The sequence below is a fragment of the Cnephaeus nilssonii genome, assembly GCF_951640355.1.
Source record: "Cnephaeus nilssonii genome assembly, chromosome: 17".
NCBI lineage: Eukaryota > Metazoa > Chordata > Mammalia > Chiroptera > Vespertilionidae > Cnephaeus > Cnephaeus nilssonii.
This window is the reverse complement of record NC_137088.1, coordinates 3,269,310-3,288,924: the sequence shown is the minus strand read 5'-3', so window position 1 is coordinate 3,288,924 and position 19,615 is coordinate 3,269,310. Positions and strand designations below refer to the sequence as shown.

Here is a 19,615-nt window from a genome sequence, read left to right as displayed (position 1 = left end):
AGAACGGGGAGAGAGAAGAAAAGGACGCTCCGTCTACGGGGTACTCCTGGGACCAGGCACCCTTCAGTCCTTTGCACGTGTCACTGGTTTAGAGCCCTAGTCAACCCTGTAAAATAGGTAAAACTGTTGTCCCCATTTCACAGATGAGGAAACAGAGGCCCAGGGCAGTAATGACCTTGTTCATGTGAAAGGCATGCAGCCCGTAGGCAGTCGAGCCCGATGCGAACCCAGGCAGTGTGGCTGCAGGGGCTGACGCTCCTGCCTGGACGCCTGGTCCCCTCGCAGGGCGCTCTGAGGTCGAGGCCAGGGGGCACTCGTCAGGCGCCCATCACAGAGCACAGGGCTCCGTCAGTCGTCACAGCAGTGACCGTGGTTACTATGCGATCAGCATCCTGTCAGCCCTCGCAGGAGCCTTCTCTGGGTGAAGTTCACCCCATTTTACAGATGAGGAAGCTGAGGCCCGAGGCCTAGATCCGGGGCCTGACGGCCTGTAGTCAGGCTTTCCTCTCACGCGCGCGAGCGTGGATGAGGTCAGAGCGCGAGCAGGCTGGCACGCCCGGCTCCGTTCCCATCCTTCCCGGGGACGAGAGAAGGTGGGCTCCTTGGAGGGTTTGGCCGCCGCCGTGAGGCCCGGGGGTCCGAGGGCTGTGTACTGGGCGTCACCTTGGGGTGGCGGGCGGCGTCCTGCGCATGCGCAGCGCCGATGGGCTCCCGTTTGCCTCGCAGCCAAAGAGCCCTCGACGCAGATCACGGAGGAGGCCCGCGACCAGCTCCTGGAGGCCTCGGCCGCCACCAGGAAGGCCTTCACCGCCTTCCGGAGGGAGGCCGACCCCGACGACCACTACCAGTCCGGGGAGGGCGCGCAGGCCGCGGCCGACAAGCCCAAGGACGAGCTGGAGATGAGCGCGGTCATCACCATCATGCAGCCCATCCTGCGCTTCCTGCAGCTGCTGTGCGAGAACCACAACCGGGACCTGCAGGTGAGGCCCGGGGCAGGGGAGGTCTGGGGGCAGGGGAGGTCTGGGGTGGGGAGGCCTGGGGGCAGGTAGGCCCAGGGACATGGCCGCATGGCACGCCTGACACTCAGCTCCTGTCCCCCAGCCAGGTCCTGGGGGGGAGGGTTCTGTGTCTGGGTGATGACATGGTCCTGTCTGTCCTCCCCTCCATCCCCCTGGGACAGGGAGCGTCCCTCACCCTTGCTCTCTGCATAGTTACGTGTGTGTATCCGGGACCTGCCTGTGTTCGGCATCACGGGTGCCCAGGTGGCACGCGGGCGGGGGGTGGGGGGGCTGGCTGGGTAGAGAACGTCCCGGACTCACACACCTGCGGCTCAGGAAGGCCTGCTGTGGTGAAGGGTGAGGGAGGGGGTTCCGGAATGTTGCACAGATGAGGGCTCCCAGCACTGGTGGAGCTGATCATTGCGGAAGTCCTTGGTTCCCTTTTCTGCTGTCGTGCGGATGGTCGCGGGGGCCCAGGGCACCTAGAACGCCGGCGCGGAGCGTCGCCTCTGCTGTGACACTGTCTCGTAGAGGAGGGGCTGAGGTTCGGGGACAGGGGGGCGTGTGGAGCTGGGACCCAGCCCCAAGCCGTCCGCCGCAGGGCCTGAGCTCTCCCTCGCGGTGTCCCCACCAGCCAAGGCTCCTAGGAAGGCCACGGGGGGCCCCGGGGCGCCCCTGCTCCAGCACCCACCTGTGGGGAGAGTCACGTGTCACAGCGCCAGCCTCCAGCCTGGCGGTGCCGGGCGCTGCTGGCTCCGGGGAAACAGCCCTGTCCGCCCAAAAGGGGCGACGATGAGCAGGAAAAATGCCTGGACAGCTCCTCCTAAAACAGCCAGGTGGGCGGTGCTCCTGTGTCCTTAAGTAAGGAGGGCACGGGCAGGAAGTAAGCCCTGTGCTACGGCACGGGGCGGGCCCTTGCAGAGAGCCACCTTAGCACAGCCCACCTGGCCCAGGTGGTCCACCCCACCCCCCCCACACACACACACCCTGCAGACACCACCCCCCCCCCACACACACACACACCCACAGGCCTGAACAAAGGCTCCGTGTTTGGTTTTGTACGGAAGCAGAGCGTGAGGCACTGAGGTCCAGGGGCTTGGGGGGAGGTGGGGAGTTTGATGATGAGTCAAGCATTCAACTTGGGTGCCAGCTTTTAATGTGGGCCTTTACCAACATTCTAATTATTCAAGGAGTGAGAGCATGAGTCTATTCCGGCTGTAAAGGTTCAGACAGAAGTAAGTACTGAGTTAGAACGAACTGTCCCTCTCCCCGTTCCTACCCCTCCACCCAGAGTGATGTTGTGGGTGTGGGCCGTGGCCGCCAGGCCTCCTCCCGCGTGTTTGGATGGGGCGTGGGAGACACGTTCATCTCTGCCTTTTGGGTTTGACTGAAGTATATCCTCGAGGTCTTTCCGTCCGGCCCATGTGGACCTGCATCCGGGTTTCTGTTTGTCACGGAGTGATGTGGATACATTGTAGCTGCTCCCCAGCTGCAGGGTATTCGGTGTGTCAGGAGTGATGTGGATACATTGTAGCTGCTCCCCAGCTGCAGGGTATTCGGTGTGTCAGGAGTGATGTGGATACATTGTAGCTGCTCCCCAGCTGCAGGTATTCGGTGTGTCAGGAGTGATGTGGATACATTATAGCTGCTCCCCAGTTGCAGGTATTCGGTGTGTCAGGAGTGATGTGGATACATTGTAGCTGCTCCCCAGTTGCAGGTATTCAGTGTGTCAGGAGTGATGTGGATACATTGTGGCTGCTCCCCAGTTGCAGGGTATTCGGTGTGTCAGGAGTGATGTGGACACATTGTGGCTGCTCCCCAGTTGCAGGGTATTCGGTGTGTCAGGAGTGATGTGGATACAATGTAGCTGCTCCCCAGCTTCAGGGCATTGGGGTTGTCACGGAGTGATGTGGATACATTGTAGCTGCTCCCCAGTTGCAGGGCATTGGGGTTGCTTCCGGTCCTTCCCTGTGACAGACAGGCCATCTGACCAGAGGCCAGGGTTTCTCAGAAGCATGATCACTGGGTCAGAGGTTGCATCCACTTTATCTTTTGATCGTATCTCTTTGTGGCGCCATTTTCTACAGTCAGCACACGAAACTTTTATAGCTTCGAGCAAAGGCCTGTTTGTGGTTAATTTCTGCTTCTCTTTTAGAAGAGATTAATGGAATCTCTGACAAAAATCTCCTCCTCATCAAAACAGGCTGCTGTAGAAGGCGGTGGGATGTGGCTCGCATTAACGTGTTGAAGTTCAGTGTCTCTTGTTAACACTACTTACCGGTCTACCTGCAGAACGCACTGGGCACCCACTCACCAGCACATACACACCACACACACACACACACACACACACACACACTCACACTCACTCACACTCACTCACACTCACTCACCCCCCTGTATCAGTGGGCGTGGCCACACAGATCTCTGGGTCCCCGCAGGGCTCTGGGCACTCGGCATTCAGACCCCACCTTCATCTGTCCTGGAAATGTCAGATGCTGTGGGCTTAGCACCTGGTGAGAGGGTGGGTGGGCTGGAGTGGAAAGAGAAAAACAGGAACTCGACAGGCTCAGGGAGTCTGAGGTGGGTGGTCGGAGACGAGCCTCCTCTGCTGCATCCCCTGTAAAGTCACCCCAGGGAGCCGGCCACCGCGTCGATGATCATGGCCACAGACCATGTCCACGGCTGACCCTCCGCGGGCTGACCCTTCAGTTCCCCGGACGCTGTGTGTCCCTGCATAACTGTTCCTACATCCAGGGCACTGACCCGTCCGATTCTATCAAAACAGCAGGGTGAGCCCAGCTGGCCTGGCTCCGTGGTTGAGCCTCCACCTATGAACCAGGAGGTCACAGTTCGATTCCCTGTTAGGGCACGTGCCCGAGTTGCATGCTCGATCCCCAGTGTGGGGCGTGCAGGAGGCAGCCGATCAATGACTCTCTCTCGCCATTGATGTTTCTCTCCCTCCCTCCCTCTCTGAAATCAATGAAAAATTAAAAACAAACAAACAAAAAAAAAAAACGGCGGGTGAGTGACCGTCTCCCTCTCCTCCCCGCCTGCGCTCCCGCGGCCCGGCCGCCGCCCGCTCGCAGAACTTCCTGCGCTGCCAGAACAACAAGACCAACTACAACCTGGTGTGCGAGACGCTGCAGTTCCTGGACTGCATCTGCGGCAGCACCACGGGCGGCCTAGGGCTGCTCGGCCTCTACATCAACGAGAAGAACGTGGCGCTCATCAACCAGACGCTGGAGAGCCTCACCGAGTACTGCCAGGGGCCCTGCCACGAGAACCAGGTACCGGCCGGGCGCGGTCGGGCCGGTCATTCCGCCGTGGGGTTGGGAGGACTCGCTCAGGAGTCACAGGGCGCCCGCCCGCCCGCCCGCCCGTCGGCCCAGGGAGGCGTTGCACTCGAGGCCGTCGCCAGCAGTGAGGAGGGGGCTCACCTGTCACAGGTGTGGGCTTGTCCTCGCGGGGCGGGGCGGGGCGGGGCGGGGCGGGGCTCGGTTTGACTGCCCGCTCCAACTTGCCGGGGCAGATACTAAGGTGGAGTTAAACTGAGACCGGCAGGCGGGCCCTGTTTCAAATGCTGTGCCGGAGCCAACACGTGGCTCCTTAGTGGCAGGAGGGTCGAGCCCCGCTGGCGGGGAGCCTGCCCCACGCGGGGACATGGGAGGTTCAGGCTTTGACCCCGCCGACATTCCGAGGGGAGGAGGGCCGTCAGCTTTGACCTTTTGACCGTGGCCTCTCCAGAAGTAGATTTCTGGACCGGGCCGCTAGTTTCCTGAGAGCAGCCGCTGCTTGTCGGCGGCGTCCCGTAGTCGCGGGCCGGGTCGTGCGTTTTTACCTGCGGGCGTGAGCCAGGGAGCTCGCTTCCTACGTGACGGCCTTCGGTAAACGTCCGCCTGAGAGCGGAGCCGGGGAGGATGGAGCCCCCTCGAAGGGGAAGACGGGGCTCGGGACCCAGACTCCGTCGCACGCCCGGTTCCCCTTCAGAACAAAGGCCGCGGCGCCAGCGCCGTTTGGTCAGACACGGCCGTGTGTCGTGTCGGCTCCGGCGCAGGGGCTTCCCCGCTGTAAGCGGATCCTTCTGGAACCAGAGATGTGCGTCCCTTTCATTCCCACCGCTCCCTCCCGGAGCACGTGCGGCCCTCCCCGCGGCGCTGGCCGTGGCGGGCCCCTGGCTGCGGACCAGCACATGCGTGTGCATGTGTGTGTGTGCGTGCGTGTGTGCACGCCTGTGCCTGTGTGTGCATGTGCGTCCTGTCTCCTCAGAACTGCATCGCCACCCACGAGTCCAACGGCATCGACATCATCACGGCGCTGATCCTCAACGACATCAACCCGCTGGGAAAGAAGCGCATGGACCTGGTGCTGGAGCTGAAGGCAAGCGGCCGCGCCGGGGGCGCCTCGGAGCGGGCCGGGCGGTGGCTGCGCCGGGGGCGCCGCGGAGCGGGCCGGGCGGTGGCTGCGCCGGGGGCGCCTCGGAGCAGGCGGGCTGTGGCCGAGCCGGCGGGTGGGCGCCGCGGAGCGGGCCGGGCTGTGTCTGCGCCGGCGGCGGGCACCGCGGGGAGGCTGACGGGAGCGGCGGTGCGTCTGCACCCGACGCAGGGCCCGTGGCACCGGCCGCACGCCGTGCTGCAGTCCTCGCTTCCCCAGAGGGGCCTGGGCGGGCGGGCGGGCGCGCACGGCGGCACTGTAGCCACGGCGAGCGGCGAGGCGGCGCACCCCGTGGTCTCTGACGCCACGTGGCGGGAGGGGCGGCGGACGAGCACACAGCGGACCGTGTGGACCCGCCGCGGCCCACAGCAGGGGGACCCCTCTGTGCCCACACGGCCTCCGGGGCCCCTTCCCCGCGGCGAGGCGACGGCACCTCTGGCCACACCGCCCGAGGCCGGGGGCTGGGCCGCAGGCGCCCGACCTCTCACGGGGAGGGCACCCGTTTAAATGCCCACTTCCCGCTGGAACCGTACCAGGGGACGCTGGGGGGAAACGACGCCCGAACAGATACGTGTCTTCGCCCCCGCCCGGCGTGCAGACGTGTCCGGGGCCCAGGGGGCGGCTGCCCGCCTGGAGCGGGTGCTTTTCCACGTGCGGGCCCGGCGCTCCCTGGGGGCCGCGGCGTCACAGCCTCGGGCCCGCGCAGCCGCCCACGCCCCACTTTGTCTACCCCCAGAACAACGCCTCCAAGCTGCTGCTGGCCATCATGGAGAGCAGGCACGACAGCGAGAACGCCGAGCGCATCCTCTACAACATGCGGCCCAAGGAGCTGGTGAGCGGCCGAGGGGACTCGGGGGGTGCCAGGTCCGGGGGGACAGGAGGCAGTTCAGGCCGCGTCCCAGCGAGGGGGGGGGTGACGGCCCTCGCGGGCCGAGAGGGACCGTGCGGCTCCGCAGCTTCCCCGCGCTCCTCCCCTCCTCGCAGCCACCCCCGTCCTACCCTGTCCCCAGCTCGGACTCGCCGCTCCTCTCGCTGCCGATGGTCTGGCGACAGGAGCGTGTCTGGGTGCGAGCCTTGGTGGTGGTGGTGTCCCCGAGGGCGGTGCTCCCAGCTCGGAGTGGGCGCTGGCCCGTGAGACCGGCAGCTCAGAGGGTGACGTGGCCGAGGACGGGCTTGTGTGACCGACAGGCCTGGATGAGGCTCCAACACTTCCCCGCGGGCCCGGCGTGCTCGTGGCCGGGCCGCGGTCCCTCCCATCTTCCTGTGAAGGACGTCATCTCGGGGTCGGCTTACGTGACAGCTTAGGCACCTGCGGGCGGCGGGGGGGGGAGGATCAGAGTGGGGACGAGTGCCGGGCAGAGACCCCTTCACTCCCGTGAACCGAGAGCACCCGTCTTGGTGGGGACCTCACAGCCCAGAGCCAGGTGCCCCCGGTGCCCAGCTCGCCCCCTTGTGGGAGACGGACACCCTTCGGGCTGCGGGGAGAGTCACGGGCTTCCTGGAACAAACCCACGTAGCAGGGAAGCTCTGATGTCCAGACGTGTGCGGGTGTGTGTGCGCGTGTGGGTGTGTGTGCACGGGCGTGTGCACGGGTGTGTGCACGTGCAGGGGGACGTGTGTGCTCTGCGCCCCACACCCTGTGCAGCTCGTTTGTGCAGTTTGGGGTCGGAGAGAACGGGTGGGAGGGAGCGACCCGTCTGACGGGTGTCGGCACGGCGTGGGCCCGCGGGCTGGCCTGGGCCCCGGAGAGACCTTCCTGTCCGAGTCCGTGCCGGAGGCCAGTGCCTTCCCAGCCACCACAGCAAGGACCCCTCGGGCAGCGCGGCCCGAGTGCGCTGTCCTTACTCTTGGAGTGGCCCCATCTGGAGTGACAGGCTCCCTGGTAAACGGCCCGGCCCTGCCTCGTCCCAGGCTGGGTCCGGAGGGACCGAGGAGTGAGGGGCCCAGGGGGCTGCTGATGGCAGCCCCGGGTTCCCCAATGGTGCCAGGCCCGGGGTCCCCGACAGCCAGGCCCGGGGTCCCCGACAGCCAGGCCCGGGGTCCCCGACAGCCAGGCCCGGGGTCCCTGACAGTCAGGCCCGGGGTCCCTGACGGGAGCTGTGTCCCTGGTCCTCTCTGCAGGTGGAGGTGATCAAGAAGGCCTACCTGCAGGGGGAGGGGGAGGGGGAGTCGGAGGAAGGGGAGAATGAGGAGAACGGCGAGGACGGAGCGGCCTCCCCCCGGAACGTGGGCCACAACATCTACATATTAGCTCATCAGGTACGGCCTCCCGACACGCCCCTCGCTGCCCGCCAGGCACGCCCCACTCGCTGCCGGGACCCTAGCCCATGGGCCCCCCTCTTTCCCGGCTTCACCCAGTTTTGCTGGCTCTGTCTGTGCCGGGGGTTCCTGGGCGCTAAGGGCAGCCTGGCCATGTGCTGAGTTCCAGGACGCTTCCCCTTCCCACGGTGCTGGGGTCACGTCCCTGCCCCCCCTCCCCCCCACCCCCCTCCCCCCCGCTTCTAGCAGCCCTCGTGCTGGGCAGGACGCGGAGACGGTGATGACGGGCTGGAGACACTTGAAGGAGGGTCAGGGTCTTACGAGCATCGAGGGGTCTGTGAGCCGTCACGCCCGGCTGCTGCCTTCACAGCCGGCGCCTCCGGGACCAGCCCGTGCGGTGCCTTCTCCCTGTTTGCCCGGGTGGGGGGGGGTCACCTCCGCTCGGCACCCAGGCGCCCGTGGCGTCATCGTCTCCCACGTGGCTGGGCTCTGGGGAGCTTCCTCCAGCGGGGGCAGCGGTGCCTTCCCCGCAGGTGTGGGCGTGGCTGGGCCGCGGGCCTGTTCCCCCCCCTCCCCGCCCCCCAAAGGTCAGGAATTAGATGTAAGCGGGGACGGTGCTGGGCCGAGGTCGCAGGCGCTGCCCCCGGCAGCAGAAGTGCCGCCCCTGCCTCGGCTCCTCCATCCGTGGCGTTGGGCCACCGAGAGGCCCCCTGTCCAGGACCCCGACTCCCCGCTCCCAGCGTGGGCGGGAGCGTGGCCTGGCGCGGGACACCGCCGTCCGCCTGTGTTGCAGCTGGCGCGGCACAACAAGGAGCTGCAGAGCATGCTGAAGCCGGGGGGCCAGGTGGACGGCGACGAGGCCCTGGAGTTCTACGCCAAGCACACGGCCCAGATCGAGGTAACGGCGGGCCCTGCAGCCTAGCACCTGCCGACGGCCCGACCCTGCTGGGGGCTGCAGAGGAGGGGGCGCCGTTCCCAGGGGAGGAGGTCGTGCCCGCGGCGGGCTCTGACCAGGCCCCGGGGACGCGCAGGAGGCAGGACAAGCAGGTCCGGCAGGGGGCCCGCGGCAGCGTGAGGTCAGGGGGCTCCTCCTGGGGAAATGACGCCCGAGCCCAGACCACAAGGAAAACGGGGCTGACGCGGGCGGAGACCGGCAGGGAGCGCTTGGCAGACGGGGTGTGCTGGCCAGGGGCCGCCGCCGTGCGACGCCGGGTGAGGGTGCTGCCGGGTGAGGGTGCTGCCGGGTGAGGGCGTGGGGCTGGATCCGGTGAGTGGGAGGGAGGGGCGCCGGCCAGGAGGGAGGACGGGAGCCCGGGCCCGCAGAGTCCCGTCAGCGTGGACTGTGCCCGCGGACAGTGGGGACCTCGGGCAGCGGCGCACAGACCTGACGGTCACGGGGATCAGACACAGACTCACTCGCCCTCCGTGAGCTGGACAGGCTCATCCCACTCTGCAGACGGGCCCGAGGCAGAGCAGAGAGCGTGCCGGGCCTCACCGTCGGGGCGGGCTATCACCCAGGCCGGCGGCCCCGGGGCCTCGGTGCACCGTGTGTTGGTCCCTGTGCACCGTGTGTTGGTCCCTGAGCCCCGTGCTCACCGGCGTGCCCTGGGGCGCTGGCTCCGGGCGGGCTTACACCAACCCCCACCCTCCAGTCCAGGGAGGTCGGCTTAGGACAGAATCGCGGCGATGCAAAGCTTCCGGAACCTGACCTCCAGCTCGACTTGGGCGCCTGGGGTCTGAAGACCACGTCCCCCAGGACCTCCGCCAGGGCTGGGGGACGGCCTCACCTCTGAGAGCCTGACCCAGCCGCCTCCGGGAGGGAGAACCAGACCTTCCTGTGGAGGGTGTGGCCGGGCCTCCCCTGACTCCCCCGGGCTCTGCAGAGGCCGCAGACACACAGGCCAGGCCCCCATTGTACGTCTCCCCCCGGCCCCGCAGCCCCTTTAAATCTCCGCCCCCAGTTGGGACTCACACGGTGTCTTAGAGTTCGAACAGTCCTGACCTCACTCCCTCCTCTCTGGGGCCGAGCCGGTCTGGGCGGCTGGAGAGAACCTGGGAGGAGTCCACCAGGCCCAGCAATGCGAGTCTAGGAACAGGGAGCGTGCCCTGGCCTCCGCCGGCACCTCGTTCCTGCCTCGCACGTGTTCGGTGCTGTGACACCAAGAGGCGGGGCGTCACTGGATGAACCAGCGATGGCCCTTTAAGGCTCCTGTCAGGGAAAAATAATGCAAGTTGGCCAGGTGAGGAAGGACCGCAGGCCAGGGGATGCTGCCTGTGCGATAGCCGTCAGCCACATGTGCTGATGCTCGGGCCACGCGGGACCCGGGGCCCTGCTGGTGGACGGGACAGATGCACAGACACAGCCCGGCCTGGAGCCCCGGCCGGCCGTGTGCATGGAGCAGTTCCAATACGTTAGTGACACGGACCGGTCTGAGGTCAGAACCACACCAGTAGGGACTCGCCCGGACCGGTTCACGTGGATCTGAGAGACACGCGGGTCTGGGGTTGCGTGGTCAGAGACGCTCGCCACGGGTCCGTGTCGCACGCCACCTTGAATACGGAGCCAGGGCCCGGGCCAGGGGCCCCGTGGGGGTCGGAGGGGGCTGCTCACGCTCCGCCCGCCGTCCGCAGATCGTCCGGCTGGACCGCACCATGGAGCAGATCGTCTTCCCGGTGCCCAGCATCTGCGAGTTCCTCACCAAGGAGTCCAAGCTGCGCATCTACTACACCACCGAGCGCGACGAGCAGGGCAGCAAGATCAACGACTTCTTCCTGCGCTCGGAGGACCTCTTCAACGAGATGAACTGGCAGAAGAAGCTCCGAGGTGGGTCCAGGCGCCCGGCACCCGGCGGCTCGGCTCCCGGCGGGGTGCACGGCGGGCGCGAGTGTCTGCCAGCGGGATCAGAGCTGGCGTGATCCAGACGCCCCCACCGCTGGGAGCGTGGAGTGTGGGGGCTGCCCGCCCACCTGCCCGCTCACCCGCCCCCTCCCTGTCCCTGCAGCCCAGCCCGTGCTGTACTGGTGCCCTGTAAGGTGGGGTGCCTGCTCACCCGCCCCCTCCCCCGTGTCCCCGCAGCCCAGCCCGTGCTGTACTGGTGCGCCCGCAACATGTCCTTCTGGAGCAGCATCTCCTTCAACCTGGCCGTGCTCATGAACCTGCTCGTGGCCTTCTTCTACCCGTTCCGCGGCGTCCGGGGAGGTACCTGCCTTCGCGCTCACGGGGACCCCGGGAAGCGCGGCGGGGAGGCCGCGACCTGCGCCCCGGCGCTGACCCCTGGAAGTACCCAGACAACAGATGGGGCCGCAGGGACCCCCCAGACAAGAGAGGTGTCCCTCTCCACGGGTTGAGGTGGGAAGCCCTGCCCTGGTTCACTGACAAGAAGGAAGGACACGCTGCCCCTGAGAGCGCGGCCGCCCCTGGGCTGCTGGGAAACGGCCTCAGAGACGGTGAGACGCTGAGCCCGAGGCGCACAGCTCGGAGGGCAGAGCCGCGGAGGCAGGCTCCCACCCCGCTCCTGGAGTGGATGGATGGCGGCGGCCTTCGTCCCGGGCCTCTCGCTGCAGCGACGGGGACGCGGGGTGTGGCCGCGTTTGAAACGGGCTCTTCGGGAGTCAGCGGGGCTGTGTTTTCGGCCACGTTGGCTCCGTTATGGAACCAGGCCGGCCCGGGGCTCCAGACAGCACTCGCAATGGCAGGGGAGACACAGCCGGTCACGCTCCGCCCGCAGGGGTGGTCGGCTGGCAGCAGACACTGGCGATGTGGATGGCACCCCTCCCCCCAAAGACCCCAAGGCAGGCGGGGGACCTGCACGCCCCCATGTGCCTTCCATAGAAATTAGACATTTAGGGTTCCCGTCGCCTTCCCTTGTGAAGTGTGACGCAATCTGACTCTTATTTCTTTTTTGTTGTGTATCCTTACCTGAGGATACTTTTTCACTGATTTTTTTTTTTCTTGAGAGAGAGAGAGGAAGAGGGGGGAGACAGAGAAACATCGATGTGAGAGAGGCATAGCAACTGGTTGCCTCCCATATGCACCCCAACAAAGGCCAGGGATCAAGCCTGCAGCTGAGGGCTATGCCTTGGACTGGAATCGAACCCGGGACCCTGCAGTCCACAGGTGGACGCTCTGTCCACTGAGCCAGACCAGCCAGAGCCGTTTTGTTTCTTGAACAAGCGCGTGATGGGCGCCTGTGGGGTGCCGAGCGAGCACTAGAAAAGCTGTCCCGTGCGGGTGCCCGGGACAAAAGCTGAGAGCGAGCATCACCGGGCTCCTGGGGAGACGGGCGGGGACGCTGCCCGAAGGGGTGACCTCGGAGCTGAGACCCAGGGGGCCGGGAAAGGGGCAGGTCTCCCGGCGGAGGGAACACACGGGCGGGACGGGTCCTGTCCGGGCCGGGGATTGGAGCCGAGCGCCGGGGCCGTGCGGCCGGGAGGTGGCGGGAGAAGGCACGGCGGGGCCCACGCCGCCTGTCCCCGCGCCCGCTGCGAGCGGCGCCCCGTGACCGCCTGTCTTGCAGGGACGCTGGAGCCGCACTGGTCGGGGCTGCTGTGGACGGCCATGCTGGTCTCGCTGGCCATCGTCATCGTGCTGCCCAAGCCCCACGGCATCCGGGCGCTGATCGCGTCCACGATCCTGCGGCTCATCTTCTCCGTGGGGCTGCAGCCCACCCTCTTCCTCCTGGGCGCCTTCAACGTGAGTCCCGCCCGCGGCGCCTGCCCCTCCGGTCCGGGACCTGGGCCTGTGCTTGCGGGGCGGGACGTAGAGCTGGGTCGGCTGGTAGAACCACCGGCGCCGGCGGGGCCCAGGTGGGCCTCTCGGGTCGGGGTGGCGGCCCGGCGATCGTGCTCAGGGACTGGCCCTCCCGGGAGCCCGGCTCGAAGGGCAGTGCCGCTGGGGTGTGAGTTAGTCGTGCCGACCTGCTCACAGGTTTATGGGACTGGAGATCCCCGCCAGTCAGCCCAGCGATCAGATAGGAACACCGCGTCCCACTCGGGGAGGTCGCACCGAGCAGGAGAGGCGGGAGGAATGGCCACACGGGGCGCAGGGAGCGAGGCTGGGAGGGCATCGAGGTTTCCAAGTCAGGGGTGACATGTGGGATTGCTCTCTCCGTACAATTGAAGTGTGGAAGCCAGCTGCATGATGGGAGAATCTTAGGAGGCGGCGGGTGTGAGGTGGAAGGTGAACTGGAGGGTTCCGGGCAAAAGGAGGAGAGTTGGCACGGGAGGCACCGCCTTCTGGAGGTTTCCGCCCGAGCATGTGAGGGAGCTGGGGTCACTTACAGAGATGGGCGTGGGGTTGCAAAGCAAGGCTGCTGGAGTAATTCCATGCACCAGGAACTGTCCCCAGAGGGGCGTGCAGGGCAGGGCAGCAGGGCCTGAGGAGCAGGAGCCGCTTCAAGCTGACGGCTCAGGCGAGGCGGCGGGGAAGGTGTGTATGGGTGTGTGGAGAGGCGTGTGACGTGCAGGACCTGGTCCCACATAGGTGACCACCTGGCCCCTCATGGGTGACCACCTGGCCCGGCACGGGTGACCCGGCACTGAATGCCAGGATCAGCCCTCGGGCCTCCTCCCGGGTCAGCACATCCAGAGGCTGCTCCAGGGGATCCATCTCAAGTGGGAAAGGGTCGCAGTCAAGTGCGCGTGGGAAACTCTGGGCGGGCTTTTCCCGCAGAATCCCTCGGGCCTTCGCCTGCGACCTGGAAGTTCTCAGAGGCCCCGGGGGCGCAGGACAGACTTCTCTCAGGGTCAAGGCCAGGGGAAGGCACAGGGTGCCTGCCGCAGTCCCAGGAAAGACCCCGATAGGTCCGGGCGCCATCCGGTCCTTGCCTGTCGCTGGACCAGCCGTTGCTGCCGGGGTGCAGTCCTCTGATGGACCGATGGAGCCCGCCTGGACCCCCAGGGCTGACACCGGGTCCGGCTGCACCCCCAGAGGAAAGGGAAGAACTATTCCCAGAAGAGGAGGCAGGGCTAAAACGCACCCCGAAGTCCCTTCCTTTGCTTTCCCCGTGAAATTGGGGGCGACGGGAAGCGGGAACTGCCTCGTTCTTGTTAGGTTCCCCTGTGTCCTGCCTCTGACCGGACGGTTTCAGAAAACGCTCCCGGCTGCCGATCGCGGGGCTGTGTGACTCCATCACGTAGGGCGTCAGAAACGATGCCGTTTGAGCCTCGTCATCTCCGTCTGTGCTCAGTCGGGTTCTGTCGCACACGAATGCCCCTTGGTCACCGAGGCACCGCGTCACTGGGGACGTGCCTGAACAGCAAAGTCACGAAATGACTTCGCCCCGCAGGGCGGCTCCCGTGGGGCGGCTCCCGTGGGTTTGGTGGGCACTCGGTGCAAAAGGAGGCGCACGGGGGCTGCGGGGGGGGCACAGTCATGCTTAAGTGCCGGCCCCTCTCGCGCCCCAGGTCTGCAATAAGATCATCTTCCTGATGAGCTTCGTGGGCAACTGCGGCACGTTCACGCGGGGCTACCGCGCCATGGTGCTGGACGTGGAGTTCCTGTACCACCTGCTGTACCTGCTCATCTGCGCGCTCGGGCTCTTCGTGCACGAGTTCTTCTACAGCCTGCTGGTGAGCCCGGCCCCTCCCCCCGGCCCTCCTGTCGGGGTTAGCCCTCACCCGAGGGTATTTTCCCCAGGGTCTTTAAAGGACGGGAGAGAGGGACAGAAATTGACATGAGAGAGACACAACGATAGGTTGCCTCCCGCTCATGCCCTGACTGGGGCCGAGGATCGAACCTGCAACCCAGGTACGTGCCCTTGGACTGGGAATCGAACCCTCGACCCTTCGGTCTGGGGGCGGGTGCTCTAACCACTGAGCAAGACTGGCCAGGACTCAGACCCGTCTTTCCTATTGTGATTGCTGTGCCTGCTCTAACGAGGCAGCCGCCTCTGTGCGCAGCGTTGTCGGGATCTGGGAGGAAGCCACCCCCTCTCGGGGGGCAGGTCAGGCCACAGGAGCCCGGGGGGCAGGTCACACTGACGTAGCAGATCCGTCTTCTACTTTTCATAACAGACGGTGCCCCCGACCCGGATCAGGAGGTGTTGCCTCTGTGTTTCTTTGTTTGTTTTAAATATGTTGTTACTGATTTTTAGAGAGGAAGGGAGAGGGAGAGAGAGAGAGAGAAACATCCATGGTGAGAGAGAATCATGGATCAGCTGCCTCCTGCACGCCCCCTACTGGGGATCGAGCCTGCAAACCACGCTTGTGCCCTTGACCGGGAATCGAACTGTGACCTCCTGGTTCCTGGGTCGATGCTCAGCCACAGAGCCGGGCCAGCCGGGCTCTTCATGCCTCGGACTCAGCCAGCACTTGCCACGGAGAATGGTGCTGAGACCCTCGTCTCCTTAGAGGCCCGGGGAAAGCAGGCTGTGACACGTGAGCAGGAGCCGTTCCCACAGTCCCGAGACCCCCGGCATGTCAGTGGCTGTTTAAAGAGAAAGGAGAGAAAAGATACCGGCTAAGTTGGGCCTGGTTTCCCCACAGTGAAGTGTGGGTGTCGGCGGCGGTGTGAACGGGTTCCGATTGCCGTGTGTGAGGTTAATGTTTCTGTAAACATGTCTACGCATGTGTGACTTTTTCCCAAACGCCACGAAATGAAATCGCTTGTCCCGTTGGCGTCGGCGGGTAGTGGGGTGACTGGTCATGGACTGCTCTTCTCTGCTCTCCTGCGACTTCAGCGTGTTCCCCCCGGGACACGTGTGACGTTCTGGTTAGGAGAACGCTTTTCCTTCCTGAAGCCCGGCGTGTCTGCGGCTTTAAAGCCGGAAGTGCTGTGGGTGGGAAGGGAAGGGTCACCTGTCTCCTCCGTGACGCGGGGCCGGTGCTGGCCGCGTTCTCAGCCCAGACGGCGTGTCACCGTCTGGCGTCCCAAGTGGCTCTCACTTGCTGGGTGACCTTTGACCCACATCGACATTGCCTTCGGTACCTCCTGGCGGCCGAAGCCCTTCCTCGCTTCCTTTTAAGTGCCCCCGCCCCCCCGTCCCCCAGTCTCACTGGTACAGCCCTGAGCTCTGTGCTCTGCACCTCGAGACCGAATGCACCCCGGGCACCGCTCTTATTTCCCGCCTCCCTTCTCTGGTGACCTCCCCCATGTTCACCGTCTCGCCCTGCGCTCGGAGACGGGCACGTGAGAAGAGCGGGGTAACCACATGATGCTTTAGAGCTGCCAGAGGGCGCGTCCCTGTCCGTCGGGCGCTCCCTGCGGGCCGGCGGTGTGCGTCCCGTCCGGGGGCGCCCTGTGAGCACCCATCGCCTCCCGTGTGTCCACAGCTCTTTGACCTGGTGTACCGAGAGGAGACCCTGCTCAACGTCATCAAGAGCGTCACCCGCAACGGGCGGTCCATCATCCTGACGGCGGTGCTGGCGCTGATCCTGGTCTACCTCTTCTCCATCGTGGGCTACCTCTTCTTCAAGGCCGACTTCCTGCTGGAGGTGGACCCGCTGCCCAACGACACCGCCCTCCCAGGTGGGCGGGGCCCTGCGGTCGAGGGCGTCCCCCGCCGGCCCCCCCGGCCGAAGGGCACGGCGCCCCAGCCGCGTGGGAGTCTCCCTGACACCGGGGCGGGGACCTGGGACACGGGCTGGTCCTCTGGTATCCAAGGCGCAGGGGGGCCTCTCGGGGGCGCGGGGGGCGTGCCCGGAGCCTGCACGGAGCTCACGCACGGCGGTCCCGTCTGCCACGGGCACAGCTTTTCCCTGAGAGACTGACCGTGACCTATCGGAGACGGGCGTGCGCGTCCCTGACGTGGGAAGCCGCTTCCAGGACTCGCGCCTGCTGCGGCGCACGTGGGGACAGGCGTGCACGGAGGGGGGCTCACTGCGGAGCGAAATGGGGGGCCTCTGAGCGCCGGGCGTGGTGCGTCAGTGACAGTCACCCCCAGGGAGGCGGGGGGCCCTTATGAACCTTCGCGGGACGTGGTGGGACGTGGCAGAGTAGCTACAGTAGCTCAGGCATGCTTTCTTTTTTTTTTTTAATCCTCAGCAGAGGATATGTTTTCCCATGGGTGTTTTTTTTAGAGTGGAATGGAGGGAGGATGGGAGGAGAGAGAGAAACATTGATGTGAGAGGGACACATCGATTGGTTGCCTCCCGCACCCGCCCCACCCGGGGCCGGGGATCAGACCTGCAACCAAGGTCCGTGCCCTTGTCCGAGAATGGACAGTGCTCTAACCACTGAGCAACCCGGCCAGGCATGCTTGTTTGTCAATTAAAAGTCCACATTTCTTGAAACATGGACGGCTGTACTCCAGCTGCTAGCGGTGGCTCCTGGGACGTCCTTCCTTTTGCCGCTGGCTTGTGCCGTGTTCACCCACGGCAAGCGGAGAGGGGAGGTCCAGTCCTGAGGATGAAAGTGGAGATGGCGTACCTGAGTGGCTGGGGCTCTCTGCCCTCCACCCACATGGTGGACACACTCAGGGAGGTGCCACCGTCTGGCATCCGGTCGCCAGGCGCCCGCGTCAGGGAGCCGGCCCGGGTGGGTGAGGCGGAGCCAGGGGCCTTTCCCCCGCCCGGTGCTGCGGTCACTGCGCCTCCGGGTGGACACGGGACGGCGTTTCCTCCGACCTCGGGGTCTGAGCCTCTCGGGTCCCACCTGGGTTTCCGCCGGTGCCGCTGCCAGGCCTGGTGCCGACGTGGTGTGAGCCTGGCCCGGGTCTGCGCGTGGGGCCGTGCGGGTCAGTCTCGGCCGTCGGCCTTTCCGGTGAGGGAGGTGCTGCCTGCGTGCGGATTCCCGCGCCTCCAGGAGGGACGTTCCGGGCCCCGCCCCGCCCAGGTCACCAAGCAGACGCGCCAGCTGCGTCTCCGCCGTGGCCGGACGGGCGGGATTGCGGGGCGGCGTCTGCCGTGAGGTGGTGCGTCACAGTGTCCTTCTCTCCCCCAGAGGCCGGCGAGAGCTTGGCCAGCGAGTTCCTGTTCTCGGACGTGTGCCGGGTGGGCGCTGGGGAGAACTGCTCCTCTCCTGCACCCCAGGAAGGTAGGACCCCAGAGCCTGGAGCCCCCCGTTAGCGTCAGGCCCCTCCAGAGGCGTAGCTGGTGCCGCGGCGTCGAGTCAGATGAAAGCGGGGGCTCTGCCCAGACGTGAGGCCGGCGGCCGAGGGGAAAGGCTGGGGAGCCGAGGGAGACGGAGGGAAGAGAAGGCTCCGTGGGAAGAAAGGTCGGCTTCCTGGATTCAGCCAGGACTTCCTGAGGGCCCACTGTCTGCCAGGGGCCGGTGTACCCTACGATACAGTGACATGCGGGGGGGGGGGGGGGCGGGCAGGTGGAGTCACCTGAGAGCTGCTAAACGCTGGGAATAAGGATGGAGCACAGAAGACAGGCACCCAGCCTCAGTGCAGTGAGAGGATCACCAGGAGGTAACAGCTAAACCAAAACAGCGGACTATCCGGCGAAGGCGAGGGGCAGGCATTCTGTTAGAGGGAGCAGCCTGTCGGAAGGCTTGGAAGCAGAATACAGCAGGTTTAGGGAGGTAGGGTCTATGAGGAAGAAGAATAGCAAGAAATGAAGCCGGCAAGGTTGGCAAAGGGTCAGATCACGAAAGGTCTTACATGTCAGGCTAAGGAGGTTACATGTCATCCAACGGATGATTGGGAGTTGTTGAAAGCGGAGTGATAGGATGAGATGTATGTTTCATCAAGGCCGTTCCCTCTGCATTTGGAGAAAAGAACGAAGGCAGAAAGGTCACTGCTGTTTTCCTCCAAAACGCAGTGGACAGCCTCCAGCATAAAGCGGTTTAATGAGAGGAGCCGCTCTAGCATGCTGCCAGGCGTGGCCCCTACACCCGCAGTGCGGAGCCTGGCGGCCTTGCCCTCAGCTGAGAGGAGAGGGGCTGTGGCTCAGGGTCTGAGCAGCTCCTCTGAGGTCAGACCCTGCTCAGCGCTGGGGCTGGAGTTCACCCCTGAGAAGGACGGGGAGTGTTCAGATTCCGAGGTGGAGGGCAGGTCTGGCCCGGCTGCCTCCAGGAGGGAGCAGGGGGCAGGGATGAGAACAGAGTGCCCCGGGCTTCAGCCTTTCAGAAGGAGGCGCATGGCGCTCGGGCCTTCACGTCCTTCTCTCTCGCTCTGTCTGCATCCGCAGCGCTGCTCCCGGCCGAGGAGCCCGAGCAGGACAAGGAGCACACGTGCGAGACCCTGCTGATGTGCATCGTCACCGTGCTGAGCCATGGGCTGCGGAGCGGCGGCGGCGTGGGCGACGTGCTCAGGAAGCCGTCCAAAGAGGTGGCTGCGTCCCCGGGGGACCGGGGGGCAGGGGCGGGGGCTGGAGCACAGACGGGAGCCACGCAGGCAGCCTGGGAGCGGGCACGCATGGCCGGGCAGGGCCGGCTCCTGGGGACACCTTCCCTCTCCATCGGGCACGCTGACGCCGTGCGAGGGGCTGGTCCCGTCACACACGAGTGACCGTTTCCTCGGTTGAGTCTGGCCACCTGGACACGTTTCCAAACCCCGAGCTCCCAGGAAGCTCCTGCCCATGCGGTCCCAGGGCACTCGGAGAATTCACAATTTATTGATTTTATTTATTTATTTTTAATATGTTTTTATTGATTTCAGAGAGGAAGGGAGAGGGAGAGAGAGATAGAAACATCAATGATGAGAGAGAATCATGGATCGGCTGCCTACTGATCCCCACTGGGGATCAAGCCCGTAAGCTGGGCATGTGCCCTTGACCAGAATTGAACCCGGGACCCTTCGGTCCACAGGCCGATGCTCTATCCACTGAGCCACACCGGCCACAGTGCACAACTTAGACACGGGGTATGCAGAGATGCAGTGGTGGCCTTTTTTAAAAAATACTTTTATTGATTTCAGAGAAGAAGGGGGAGGGAGAGAGAGAGAGAAACATTAATCATGAGAGAGAATCATTGAACAGCTGCCTCCTGCGCGCCCCACACTGGGGATTGAGCCCTGACCGGGAATCGAACCATGACCTCC

The 19,615-nt window shown here is 65.3% G+C and overlaps 1 protein-coding gene across 1 annotated transcript in view; it reads left to right on the top strand.

The window, feature by feature from the left end:
- Positions 1-19,615, top strand: part of ITPR1 (inositol 1,4,5-trisphosphate receptor type 1) — a 175,367-nt gene that overhangs the window by 141,367 nt on the left and 14,385 nt on the right. The window contains exons 43-55 of the mRNA XM_079795762.1: positions 727-980; positions 4,088-4,288; positions 5,268-5,378; positions 6,169-6,264; positions 7,554-7,691; positions 8,485-8,589; positions 10,323-10,515; positions 10,768-10,890; positions 12,209-12,384; positions 14,097-14,261; positions 15,963-16,158; positions 17,572-17,664; positions 18,765-18,904. Coding sequence (XP_079651888.1) covers positions 727-980; positions 4,088-4,288; positions 5,268-5,378; positions 6,169-6,264; positions 7,554-7,691; positions 8,485-8,589; positions 10,323-10,515; positions 10,768-10,890; positions 12,209-12,384; positions 14,097-14,261; positions 15,963-16,158; positions 17,572-17,664; positions 18,765-18,904 — 1,991 coding nt within the window. The remainder of the gene's footprint in view (positions 1-726; positions 981-4,087; positions 4,289-5,267; positions 5,379-6,168; positions 6,265-7,553; positions 7,692-8,484; positions 8,590-10,322; positions 10,516-10,767; positions 10,891-12,208; positions 12,385-14,096; positions 14,262-15,962; positions 16,159-17,571; positions 17,665-18,764; positions 18,905-19,615) is intronic.